Source organism: the organism of the source record quoted next, unplaced genomic scaffold (genome assembly GCF_019419815.1).
Source record: "Pyrus x bretschneideri cultivar Hongxiangsu unplaced genomic scaffold, Pyrus_bretschneideri_v1 Contig100, whole genome shotgun sequence".
Lineage (NCBI taxonomy): Eukaryota > Viridiplantae > Streptophyta > Magnoliopsida > Rosales > Rosaceae > Pyrus > Pyrus x bretschneideri.
In genome coordinates, this window is record NW_025999392.1 from 103,095 (window position 1) to 115,950 (window position 12,856).

The 12,856-nt window shown below is 37.2% G+C and overlaps 2 protein-coding genes across 2 annotated transcripts; both read left to right on the forward strand.

Moving 5' to 3' along the window:
* Positions 1-5,366: 5,366 nt before the first annotated feature.
* Positions 5,367-8,207, forward strand: LOC103967509 (proteasome subunit beta type-3-A). Its single transcript, XM_009380759.3, has 7 exons — positions 5,367-5,529; positions 5,648-5,829; positions 5,919-6,026; positions 6,150-6,239; positions 6,451-6,535; positions 7,171-7,265; positions 7,913-8,207. The coding sequence occupies exons 1-7, from the start codon at positions 5,524-5,526 to the stop codon at positions 7,959-7,961; spliced, it is 615 nt and encodes a 204-aa protein (XP_009379034.1). The 5' UTR covers positions 5,367-5,523; the 3' UTR covers positions 7,962-8,207.
* A 1,182-nt stretch (positions 8,208-9,389) lies between these two features.
* Positions 9,390-10,288, forward strand: LOC103938946 (E3 ubiquitin ligase BIG BROTHER-related-like). Its single transcript, XM_009348997.3, has one exon. It carries the CDS (start codon positions 9,497-9,499, stop codon positions 10,109-10,111), a length of 615 nt encoding a protein of 204 aa, XP_009347272.2. The 5' UTR covers positions 9,390-9,496; the 3' UTR covers positions 10,112-10,288.
* Positions 10,289-12,856: the final 2,568 nt, after the last annotated feature.

Genomic DNA, 12,856 nt, shown 5'->3' on the forward strand with positions numbered 1-12,856 from the left:
GACATCCCAAGTCCCTTTTTGGCATCCATTTAGCGAAATCCCAAAGTTTTAACGTAGTTGAACGCTAGGGCGGCTCAATTGACTTTTTAGGGTTGACCGTTGACTTTTTACAAAAATTGCTCAGGACCCTTCTTAGCGTATTTCAACGCCCTAATTCCAAATTCGCACTCTATTTCCCAAATTTAATTATTTTAGTTGAGTTTTACTAACGGGTCCCAATATTATGCTTAGGTGTGATTACTATCGAAGATTCTGTGCTTTCCTAGTTCAAACAGTTGCGACCTCGCAAATATATATGACTAGATCTTTTCTTTTGTATAGTATATATATTATTCGAGTTTCCATACATATATTACTAATGCATTTTCTAAGTGATGCCATAATTAAATTGACGTTATAAGAATTGTCGCAATGATGAAAATTATGAGATCATTATGAATCCTACGGGAAGCATGGGTATGCATATTATTACGGGATGCCTTAATTATATTTGCAGTACTGAATAGTATTATGTCGACAAGAATTATCGATTTACCGTTGTATGAGTTTATTTACGTTATCTGCTCATCATGTGCTACATTGGTGTTAGTACTCGCCCAAGCCAAAGCCAGGCTTCACGTGTATGTTCACATCACACCGCACACTCACTTTGGATCCATTGTAGGTGCCAATCCTGTCCTAGATTGCTATACGCAATTAGGACTCATATATGATACGCATAATGTCAGTCTTCACGTCATTGTAGTACTATAGCGTAAATCATTATTACACTCAATCCTGTTCATGTCAGAATATCTCTGCATGAACTCGTGTGTCAACATATGTCGATGAGAACTCGATATGATATGTTTGCTTATGCAAGATTATGTGATTACGAACATCATGTGTTTATTTATGAAAGTTTGTGACGTATTGCATTCTTAAGATATTGTTGGCTATGGTAAGTACTTTCATACTATACGTAGTATGTTATATTTGGAAACTATACTTGTTATATGGCGAGGGGTTATACGTTTTCAAAATGGTGTTTACAAAGCTTTATTTTAAGGCCCACTCACCCTTGTTTTTTTTTTGCCCCTCCAAGTTTTAGTGGTTGAGCATTCGTGTCGACGAGTATTCTTGGCAAATGTTGGAATAGAAGATTACCGTATTGTCATTCTACTTTTACTGTACCTTACTTATACTCTGACATCACGTGTGAAAGGGGTTCATTCCCTCTCACATGCGCACTCTTCCATTTAGGCACTTTTAGGTTTAAATTTATTCGCACTTTCCACATCACTACACTTTATGGCTTTGTGACCTTCCTGGTGTGGCCAGCACATCTCGATTTGGAGTCCAGGTGGACATTTCGGGTCGGGATATGTCATGTTGTTTCCCAATCGTAGTCAAGATGACGAAAGATTTTTCAAAGTGCCCAAAATATGGGGTGGTACATCACATGTCTCTATATAAGTTATGAGATTCTTGTTTTAAAAAATTTAATAACATAAAAAATAAAATTTCCAGCCACTTACATAATAACACATGGTGTACCACTCGTGTTACGGACACAAGGAAAAATTTCTCCAAGATAACACCTGTGACAGCCCGTCCCGCATTATTTGTACAGTAGGTGTGAAATGATGATTTTGCCCTTGGTGGGTATTTGTCCTTTTGGGTTGTTGTTTTGTTGTTTTTGGTGGTTGACTCTACATGACACATACACACTCATACCACACACTCCTGTGACTCTCTCTCTCTTCTCTCTCAGACTTCATTCTATTTTCCTTTGCAAGTGTACGGATGAACTTCAAAACCAACCTTTCACGCACGGATCAACATCTAGAAGGTAAGATTCGAACTCTTTGCAAGCTCTTGAGTTCATCCATACCATTTTTAGAACTTGAAACCCTCGAAAACCCTACAACCCGAGAACCTAATTTTTATGTACTGTTCATGCACTAATCATTTCAAAGGTTTCAGTGGATTTTAAGGTCTTAGGGAGCTTTAGAATACTCTCACGAAACTCGGGGAACAAGTTTGAAGGATTTTGGACATCGGGATAGCAAGTTCTAAGGTTGGCCGGATTTTTGCAAGGTTTCTCTGACGAGATTCCGTGAATTTCAGGGCTTGAAAGTGGTAAGGTTTTGTTCTACTTGTAAGCTTCATTTTGGTACCAATTTCATGGAATTTGGTTGAGAAATGAAGAAGATATGAAGTTGTGAAAATTTTCCAATTTTTGGCTAAAATTCGAGTTGCAGACAGTGGGGCTAACAACGGCGGACGGCGGCGGCCGGCGAGACTCACTAGAGAAGACAAGGAATATTCCGTCAACTTTGACGGAATATACTAACAGCATTACTAACGGCGTCAGGTATATATAACAGTATATTCCATTTTTGGATGGAATATTCCCTAACGCCGTTAGGGTTACCACACGTGTGTCAGGCACGTGCCCGCGTGTGGCCGATGCGTCTGGCCATGCCTTGGTCGGCGTGTGGCGGCGCATGGGTGGTCCGAAAATTATTTTAAAAATATGGGAATGTTCGTGAGGTTGAGTAGATCGCGTTGGTATATCCAAACATCCCATTTGAGCATTGTATGAGAAGTTATTATCTAGTTTTGGTTATGTACTTTAAATTGACGTTTTTATAGTTGTTTCGCATATAGGTAAGACTCATCCTGAGGACGAGCGCAGTCACTCGAGGCAAGCGGGTTACGACCCTTCCACATATCAGTGAGTGGGCTTTTGGTTTTCCATAAATACCTATATACTTATGGTTTTTCCCAAAAACTTATTAGAATGTTATTATGTTCTAAAATGCCATGCTTAGTTTGTGCCTATTTATGCATGAGTAGTTGCATATATGTATGTTTAATGCTGCAGATGCACAAGTAAGTTATAGTTTATGGTTGTGACGTTGTAGTTATGTGATATGCATAGAGAGCTCATAACCTGCACCCCCGATGTTAGTACTCCCACCCAGAGTAGGGCACAGTCCTTCACGTGATGTTCACCTCCCGCACCACACGCTCATCTTGGATCCAAGTTAGGTGCACAGTCTTGTTGTACAGACCACTATAAGTGGTTCCGACTCATAGGTGACCCGCGATTATTCGCCTAGTCTTCACGTGATCGTAGCACTTGAGCGTATTTATTTACACCCAGTCCTGTCGTACAAACCACTTTAGGTGGTTCCGACTCGTGTGCAGGTATAGTTAGTGAGTTGAGGATTTGAGCTCTAGATTCAGCCATATAGGTCACGTTAAGTGACTCCGGCTGACATGTTATTTACATTGATTGACATTACCTAGTTACCTTTATTTTATGTTGAGGCATTCGACATGGCATATTTCTGAACATATTTTCGATATATGTGTATATTCTATTTTCTGGGAAAGTATACAGGTTTTACTGCGAGGGGTTAGAACTTTTGCTAATGAAATGATTTTGAAAAGCTTTGTTTTTACCCACTCACACTTTCTGTTTTGCACCCCTCCAAGTTCTAGTTTGGATTGCTCTTTTGGTGGCTTACGAGGAATCCACGGCATATATGACAGATTATCACCAGTGTAGGACCACCTCTGGGTGTGTTTAGTTAGTGTTCGTTCTTCTGGACTGCACTTAGGCTTTCTGTGCTCTGATTATGTTTATTACACGTAGTCTCACATTAGTGTGTTACCTTAACTAGCTTACTTAGTAGTTTGGTTTTTATTTATTCGTACTTTTATTATTATCTTTTACTTCCACACTGTGCACATAGCTACGTCACCCTCACGTGACGGCCAGCACGCCTTGATTTCGGCCGAGGTGTGTCAACACCAAAGCTCAAGAAATTGGATGTAGAGCTACATTTAATTATTGTAGGTATTTAAGCAAAAATGTGAGGGAATTTTAATTTGGTAATTGAAAACAGCTTTTTATATATAATTACTGAGAACATAATATTCTCAAGGTTTTCATCTAAAGGATCACTTCTGGGTTCATCATTTTCAGCGCAATAAGTGTTGGACCAAAAATGGTCTAAATTTCAAACCTTATGAAACTGAACTAAGAATTAGACATTTTATAAAACTTTACCAATAGGTAGACACTATTTATAAAACTGGACTAATAAGTAAACATTGTTTATGAAACTGTACCAATAAGTAAACACTATTTATGAAACGAAACCAAGAATTAGACATTATTTCTAAAACTAAACCAATAGGTGGAAACTATTTATGAAACTAGACTATACACTATTTATAAAACTGGACCAATAACTACACAATATTTATGAAACATGACCAAGAACTAGGCATTATTTATGAAAGTGGACCAATAACTAGGCATTATTTATGAAACTGTACCAACTGCTATACACTATTTATGAAACTGGACCCAATAACTAGGCACTATTTATGATACATGACCAAGAACTAGACATTATTTATGACACTGGACCAAGAACTACACACTATTTATGAAACATGACCAAGAACTAGACACTATTTATGAAAGTGGACCAATAACTAAGCACTATTTATGAAACCGAACCAAGAAAGAGACATTATTTATGAAACTGTACTAATTACTATACACTATTTATAAAACTGGACCCAATAACTAGACACTGTTTATGAAACATGACCAAGAACTAGGAAGTATTTATAAGACTGGACCAATAAATAGTGTAGTACCGTTCAGTTTCATAAATAATGTTCAATTTCATAAACAGTGTATGTGATGGACACACGTGTCTAGGGCGTCAGGTCTTTTTTTTTTTTTAATTTTTTTATGTTAAAATTGTATCATTTTCATTAAAAGTTAGGTTCTTTTGTCTTTTTTTGTTAAAATTTAAGGGTTTTTCATTAATATTTAATTTTTTTATTAAATAAAGTTATAGTATGGTTTTTTTATTAAAATAAACTTAGCCTAAACCCTTTTCATGAAAGCTCTGTTTTTTTAATTAATAGTAAGCTAATGTACTTACTTTAACTATTCAATATTGTATTTTTTTTAATTAATTTAATACTTAAATTTGTATGCACTTACGTTTTTAGGAAGAAAAAAATTTTGTGTCAGAATTTGAATATTTTTTTGTTAAAATGTTCACAAAAATATTTTATGACAACATAACATTAAATTAATTTGTACACTTAACCAAATTTCACATAAAATTGTAAAATATCTCAAATTTAGAGATTATACTACAATCCTAGTAGTGTAAATAATATCGTTTATCAAAAAAATGTAAATAATTTGATTTGTTAGGGCCTCATCTAGCCTAGTCTAAAAAAGTTTGATCTAAGAGATTGGCCCATCCCACATCTATAATTTTGGCCCAACACAAACAACTGAAATAAAATAAAATAAAATAAAAAAGAAAAGAAAGGAACACTGGAAGGAAGAGCTGGAGTGACGCCGAAGAAATCAATCGACCTATAATTTATTCTTGTGTAGAAAGCATTTGCACGAACGAAACGATCTCTCTCTCTCAGTCGTCAGTGAAAGCAATTGGATTTCGATTCGGTTTATTGGAAGACCCTAATTCTCCGATGTCGGTAAGTTGAAGAAGCAAGCTTGATTCTTTACTCGTACAGAGGCCGATTAGGGTTTTGTGTAAATACCCAATTCCAATTGGGGATTTTTATTTTTGTTTTTGAAAATTTGTCTTTGCAGATCACCGAGTACAATGGGAGTGCACTGGTCGCAATGGTGGGGAAGAACTGCTTCGCCATCGCCAGCGATCGCCGCCTCGGTGTTCAGCTCCAGACCGTCGCCACCGACTTCAAGAGGATTAGCCAAGTCCACGATAGGCTCTTCATCGGCCTCTCCGGCCTTGCCACCGACGCTCAGACTCTGTACCTCTCTCTCTCGCTCTGTCTCTCTGTCTCTCGCTTTTTTGCTTTCTTTTGTGTGATTTTTGGGGATTTTTGGTTTGAACTTTAAGGTATCAGAGGCTCATGTTTCGGCACAAGCTGTACCAGCTTCGGGAAGAGAGGGATATGAAGCCGGAGACTTTTGCCAGCCTTGTTTCCGCTATTCTGTATGAGAAAAGGTTTGGAATTTGCTCATATTTGACCCCTTTTCTTGTACATGCTTGGGAGATTTAATGGGTATTGATTATTTTAGCTTAATGTCATGAGGAACTCTAAGGGTTGACTTCTATTTTGTGATTTAGGTTTGGTCCCTACTTCACTCAGCCTGTAATTGCTGGGTTAAGTGATGAAGACAGACCATTCATATGCACTATGGATTCAATTGGAGCCAAGTAAGTTACTTTTCTTCTCTCATTCGTGTTCTTTTCTGACTTTCTCTCAATTTTTTAGCTGCCCAGGTGCTAAGGACTTTGAAATTGTTTCTTCATCTTCCTATAGGATAAATATTCATGCTTGCTTACTCCTATTATGTTTATGTGTTTACATATGTGTCTTTGTGGTTTTACTTCTTGTAGTGATGTTATTTGTGTTCCATATATGCAGGGAACTGGCTAAAGACTTCGTTGTTGCTGGTACTGCATCGGAGTCCCTTTATGGTGCTTGTGAGGCAATGTTCAAGCCTGATATGGTTAGTTTCTCTATTCAATTTGCACTAGCTTTTCAATGGGCCTGTCAATATTTTTTATTTGATCTGCTTATATATACTTTTTCAGATATGAGATATTCAGTTTTAGGTGCTCTAGATATTCTGTTGAATCATGTCTCCCATATGTAGTGAACATTCAAGCACAAACTGTCTCAGGCCATTGTGATTCATATTTAATTGTAGAGATGTGTTGTTGCCGAGAATGTGGCTATTGAAATCAAGATAAAAACAAGCTGAGAGATCTCCAATTAGTTGCACCTTTCTTTACGTGTGTGTTGCTACTACTGAAAGGAGTAGGGGAAGGGGCAATATAATTAAAGGGAAACTGAGAGATATACTATGTATCAATTGTACTTATTTTTCTCTTTATCATGTCGGCAGCCAACTGCTACATAAACAAAAAGCATACATAGAGATAAACAGTGGGCTCCGTTGCCAACTGAACTTCAATAATCGTTTACAGGATTCTGTGGGGCTGAAAATTTATTGCCGTCTGATTAGTTAGATCATTGTGATAATATTTACTCCTAGTATCATTAAAATGGCCAGCTCCTTTATTATATTTTTTACTAATGAGAACAGCTCTAACAGCAGTGCGTCTACTAATTGTCACTCAGGAACCAGAGGAATTGTTTGAGACTGTCTCTCAAGCATTACTTTCATCAGTAGATCGAGACTGTCTGAGTGGTTGGGGAGGCCACGTCTTTGTCGTGTAAGCCTTTTGTTCTCTTTACTTACTCAGATATTCTTATTACGCATGAAGATGCATGTACATAGAGAGAGAGAGAGAGAGAGAGAGAGAATGGATCTTGAAGCAATAAAAGACTCTATTGTTCCTTTTTTCCTTCATACTTGATAGTTAATAAACTGATATAGGATTCCAAATTCATTTCCTCCATCTTGTTGGCTGCCAAATAAAGCAAGTAGCTATATATACTTGATATCAGCTGAACACGATATCAGGGAAATAATTATGAAATACTGTAACATTGTGCTTTACATAATATGATTCATGGTATGTGTAAATCCAGGAATGTTGTTTGTCCTGAAGGCTAAAGCTACATTCTCACGACGAGTGTCTGCTCTTACCATAACATTTCAATTAGTTATCATATTGGTGATGAAAAGGAGCTTACATTAAACCTAATTCCGTAACTGGGAATCTCAGGCATCAATTTCTTTGGTGGTCTGAATTCTCAATCCATTGTGGTTGATTTTTCCGTCATCTTCTTCGTTAGATACTTATTCTCCCTATGTTATGACTTCACAGTACTAAGATTTGTGAGGGTCATTTAATTCCCTCCATTTATGTGAGAAGTAACACTCCCTGTTTCAACACGTATAATTATTTTTCTGCAGAACACCAACTGAAGTGCAGGAGAAGATCTTGAAGGGAAGAATGGACTGACATTGCAGCATGCCTTTTTGTGAGCCTATGTTTCGTTCAGGCTGCATCTTTTCCTTGGGTGTTTATGTAGCTTTGACGTGAATTAGCAGACATAAGCTTTCTTGGCGATCATAGGCCCCTTGTTATGTTTAGATTTAATGTAATTTGACGATTATATACAGTGGGATCATTTGATTTAAATTAGGTCACTTTGAGAAAATGTTGGGAATTCAAATATGCTTTTAAGGTAATCAGTTGGTATGCTCATTAATGTTTCTAAACAGGTTTTGAGTTTATCCTGATGTATTTGCTGTTTCTAAACTTTATCTTGAATTTATTAACGTTGCGCATTTGGAAACATGTGATGTTACTCTCGTGTTCAGTTGTTTCGTGCTCTTAAAAAGTCTTTCGCCTGTGAATAATGGACATCTAGATGTGGTGTTATGGTGAAAGACATGCTATTAACCAAATTCTTGCGTTTTGACAAAGAGTTGGATAAACCCACTGATGTGCTTAAGGTTACTGGATAAGGTCGGTATTTTTTTTTTTTTTTTTTTGGATATAAACGAGACATTGGGAGAGTGGGGGAGGGAATCGAACTTGGAACTTGGGCGCTGAGGGTGAAAGCTCTTGACAGATTGAGCTACAAGGTTCTTGATAGTCTTGAAGTGATATTTGGGAATAAGCTCGATCTTTTTGTGGATTAAGAATGTGACGAATGGGTTGAATTTTACACGAAAATTATTACTGCTATACAGACCCATATGGGTTGGTTGAATTCTTTTGACCTTTTGTTTTTGTTCAATTCTTTTGACATGTTTACTTACAAGGAATATCGTAACAACTTGATTCCTTGCTTTCTTACTATTACTAACACACGTACTGAATAAAAATAAAATAAAAAATAAAAAAAAGGTATGTGGATCTCATGTTACATTACATTATGTACAACAATGCCTGAACATTTTTTAATTAGATTGATTTCTCTCCTTCCTCCCGTTTCACATAAGTAGACATGAAGAAACCTTGAATCATCCATGAAACTAAGAACACAAGGGTATTCTCACGGAATTTCTTAAGCAAAAACAAAAGATGACACCGAAAAAGCAGTTTTCGGTCCGATCGCTTATTCTTCTACTATGGGAGTCGTGTTAGTCTTTAGAAACAGAAAATCTCTTTATGATTAAAAACGTTCAACTAATCATCTGCTCTCTGTGGCTAACCTCATACTAAGTATTCTGGGGGCCCTGGATGTGTTTATGAACAAGCTGACAAGAGTATTGTCTTTGCGTAGGGCACAAGTCACAATCTAGGAGCCCAAAATTTTGGAATAAGAGGTTGTAACTTATGGGACATCATTTTCTTTAGCACACGTCTTTGAACTAGGAATCTGGAATGCTTAAATCCATGAGGAATAGGTTTCCCATTGCTTTCAATGAAAGCTGCCTTTTCTCGCAAGAAACCTCACAAAAATAGTCCAATTATTTTCCCTCATATATCTCGAATGAATCCGGTTTTGACACTCTGCTTCTGGAAGAGATTGATCGTAGCTTTCGATGAACAGAGAAGAAGATCAAGCCGAACAATCTTCTGGGAGGATCCCTTTCACCGAACTCATCCAAGTGAGCGCAGATTTCATTCTTGCCCTGGCTATGCAAGAGCAAGAGCAGGCCTACACCATGCTTGAAACCATAGAAAGCGATAGTGAAGAAGACGACGCTGAAATTGATGATGCTTCTTCGTCCTCTAGTGAAAACTACGACCCAGACGTTGCTGCTTTCCTTGAAAGCCGAGAATTTGATGCTGATGATTTCAGGTTTCTTGAGGACGAAGAAATTGGCACAAGCAGTAGCAGCAGTGATCAAGAAACGGATGATTTGGACGTGGATGAACTAACTTATGAGGAATTGTTAGCACTTGGAGAATTCATAGGGGAAGAAAAAAGAGGACTTCCCAGCAGTGAGATTTCTGCATGTTTGCATCCCTACACGTGCGAATTAGCGGTCGGTCAGAGCAAGACTAGCATCGATCGATGCGTGGTTTGTCAGCTCGAGTATGACGATGGTGAATCACTAGCTGCATTGTCCTGTGGACACCCTTATCATTGGGAGTGTATAAGCCAGTGGCTTCAGATTAAAAAGAGTTGCCCTATTTGCAGCACACAAGTTTGATCACCATCCTCATCGTCCAAGACCATGATTTTATAATTAATTAGGGTTTCTGCATTTCATTTATTTACTGGGTTTGATTGTGAAGTGTAATTGTACAAGATTTATGTTCTCAGTTCTATGTAATTAGTTGGAATTTGGTAATGAATGAAGAAATAAAAGATTATAGGATTTACTTTATATATATATATATATATATACACACACACATATTTTGTCAACTGAAATAATTTTGTAAAAACTTTGCATATCGCATGGGGAAGGTTACGATCTATTGAGGCTGCAAGTTGCAAATAGATGACCAATTTAAGACCGCTCGACATTAGGATTAGATGAGACTTGTAAGACACAATATATTAGATTTTGTTTTTAATAACTCAAGTTCTAGAATTTATAAGTTCATCAAACAACGATCGGGACATTAGTCCAATCTACAAGGGCATGTGATGGTGGCTCATATATGCGGCTCTCTCCTGGTGCGGTCGTTTCAATAGCGAAATTTGGTTGATAATTGCAGCGATACATTCGTTGTATCCAACACGGAGTTCGATTTTATTTTATTTTTTTTTTTTTTTTTTAAGGCAACTACTGTGGCTGCTGGCAAGGTGGTAACGGCGGCAACGGCTGCAGTTGCTTTCTGGGTTTGCACTCTGCAGGGTAGAGGTAAGGGTTTTTATTTTATTTTATATTTTTTCAATGGGTTTTGGGCTATGCTCAATCTTTATTGGGCTTGTTTGTTGCAACTTGTATTGGGCTTCTTCTCATTCAATCAAATCTTCTGTTTTTTGGACCCAAAAATAAATTATAAAATACTCAAATCGCACGGGACAATGTTAGGAAAACTAAATTTTTAATTAGACTATCTTTTGTAGTCCACCTAATGTGCCGGTGGATGGTTGAACTCTTTTTTTACGATTTAAGAGGGATTCTGATCAACAAAAGATTTTTTTTGTTCAAAATATGATTGACAAAGGATGGTTTAAAAATTTGTTGTATCTGGCATCACCTTTTAGCAAAAAGCTATTTGAGGAACCAGAGAAAGTGAGGGTGGGAATAACATGATCCGGCTGTTTCAGTGTTTTTTTTTTTTTTTTTTAGTAGTGTTTGCCCCCTACTTGGAACTAGCTTTGATGGTCCCTCCCTCGTAACTTGTTAACTTATTAACACGTGGTCGTATTGGACTTTACAATGCACAATATTTATTGAATAATCCTAAGCTTAATCAAAATGTTTATTTTCTGTGATGAATGAATACCAAAACTTCTTTTTTTTTTTTTTTTTTAAATGATGAAAGATTTTACGACAAAGTTAAACATTTGATATGTTTGATGTTGATGCTCAAGTTAGACATTGCAATGCAGAGCTGTCAATGCTTCAACATAGAAAAGCACTTTAAATGATTTTTTTATTTATTTTAAGTTTAGTGAAGTTAGAAAATTTGATCTAACTGGACAACGTAGGGCGTGGTTCAAAGTATGCTCAACAAGGCCTCAACAAGTCTGGTCGGGTGCGATCGTGAATTCGCACTTTATAAGCTTATGAAAGTTTTTTAAGTACATCAATGGTTTAGGGGTTTACTTCATGATCAACGAGTCGATGCATTGCCCATCTTTCTCTTAAGTGTTCATGAATGTCTCTTAGTCTCCGAGCTTAGTCCAACAAACATGTCGAGTCAAGGGACGATCATAAGATCAAACCTTCATAAAACGGGTCATGAGTCCACCCTACTTATAACACTAATATTGTTTTCAAGTTAACCATATATTTCATAATTTTATTACGAAAGATGTCAGTACAATTAGAAATCAAATCATTTACTACAAATTTGTAAATGACGGACATAGGATTTTTCTCATTATTCAACAAGATGTGTTTGTAAACTTTTCATTCGACTTTGGAAATTGCATAGCTTGAGTATGACCCAAAGGAGAAGATCTTATCAACATTTAGGGAGATCAAATTTTTTAAATCAAGTTTGCAAATCAAATGATGTGATTATAGAAGTTTTTTTTTTTTTGGGTAATCATGTCGTTATAGAAGATTGATTATATCTAAAGTGAGATTTGCAACCTATAAGGCTCTAAGCGAGCACCTAGGCACACTAGGGGGTTGCCTAAGGTGCGCCAGCAAAACAGAAATATTAATATCCCCAGGAGATAACAATGCCCAATTTATTTCCAGCCAAAAAGGAAATTCAATCATTTTTTCTACCATTTCCTCTAATTTCCTGTTTAATAATTTTCTCAAGCAAGAATTATCAAATCCTAATAATCAAAATAACCTGTAACCACGACAGCATTAACGTGTACACTTCAGCGCACTAGCTCATTGACCCGCCGAACGAACTTAGATCCCTGGCAAACCCGACCCAGACCTACTTGCATACCCCCCCCCCCCCCCAAAAAAAAAAAAGAAGTGGTGTAAGCAATGACTACATTGCAACTCCATAATCTTCTACCACCACGACACATCGCACTTCCATTACTGACACGTGTCCAGCTGCGATCAGCAAAATGCCCCAAAAACCTGTCCGCTACGACTGCCCACAAAGGTTATAGCCCACGTGGATTTTGGAACCGTCAACCCCCTACCTTCTGCGACGTGTCCTTCCCTTCCCCTATTTTCGCCCTATATATTCGCCTCTTTCACTCGCATTTCAACTTTCAAGTTTCAACTATAGCTTGCTTAGCACAGAGGGCGAGTAACGACTGAGAGAGAAGGAGTGAGAGCAAACGACAACGTTCAAAT

Coding starts and splice junctions, on each gene's coding strand:
- LOC103967509 (XM_009380759.3), top strand. Junction 5,830..5,918: donor GCCACCGACGCTCAGACTCT/GTACCTCTCTCT, acceptor TTGAACTTTAAG/GTATCAGAGGCTCATGTTTC. Junction 6,240..6,450: donor ATGGATTCAATTGGAGCCAA/GTAAGTTACTTT, acceptor CCATATATGCAG/GGAACTGGCTAAAGACTTCG.
- LOC103938946 (XM_009348997.3), top strand. CDS start 9,497: ATGAACAGAGAAGAAGATCAAGCCGAACAATCTTCTGGGAGGATCCCT.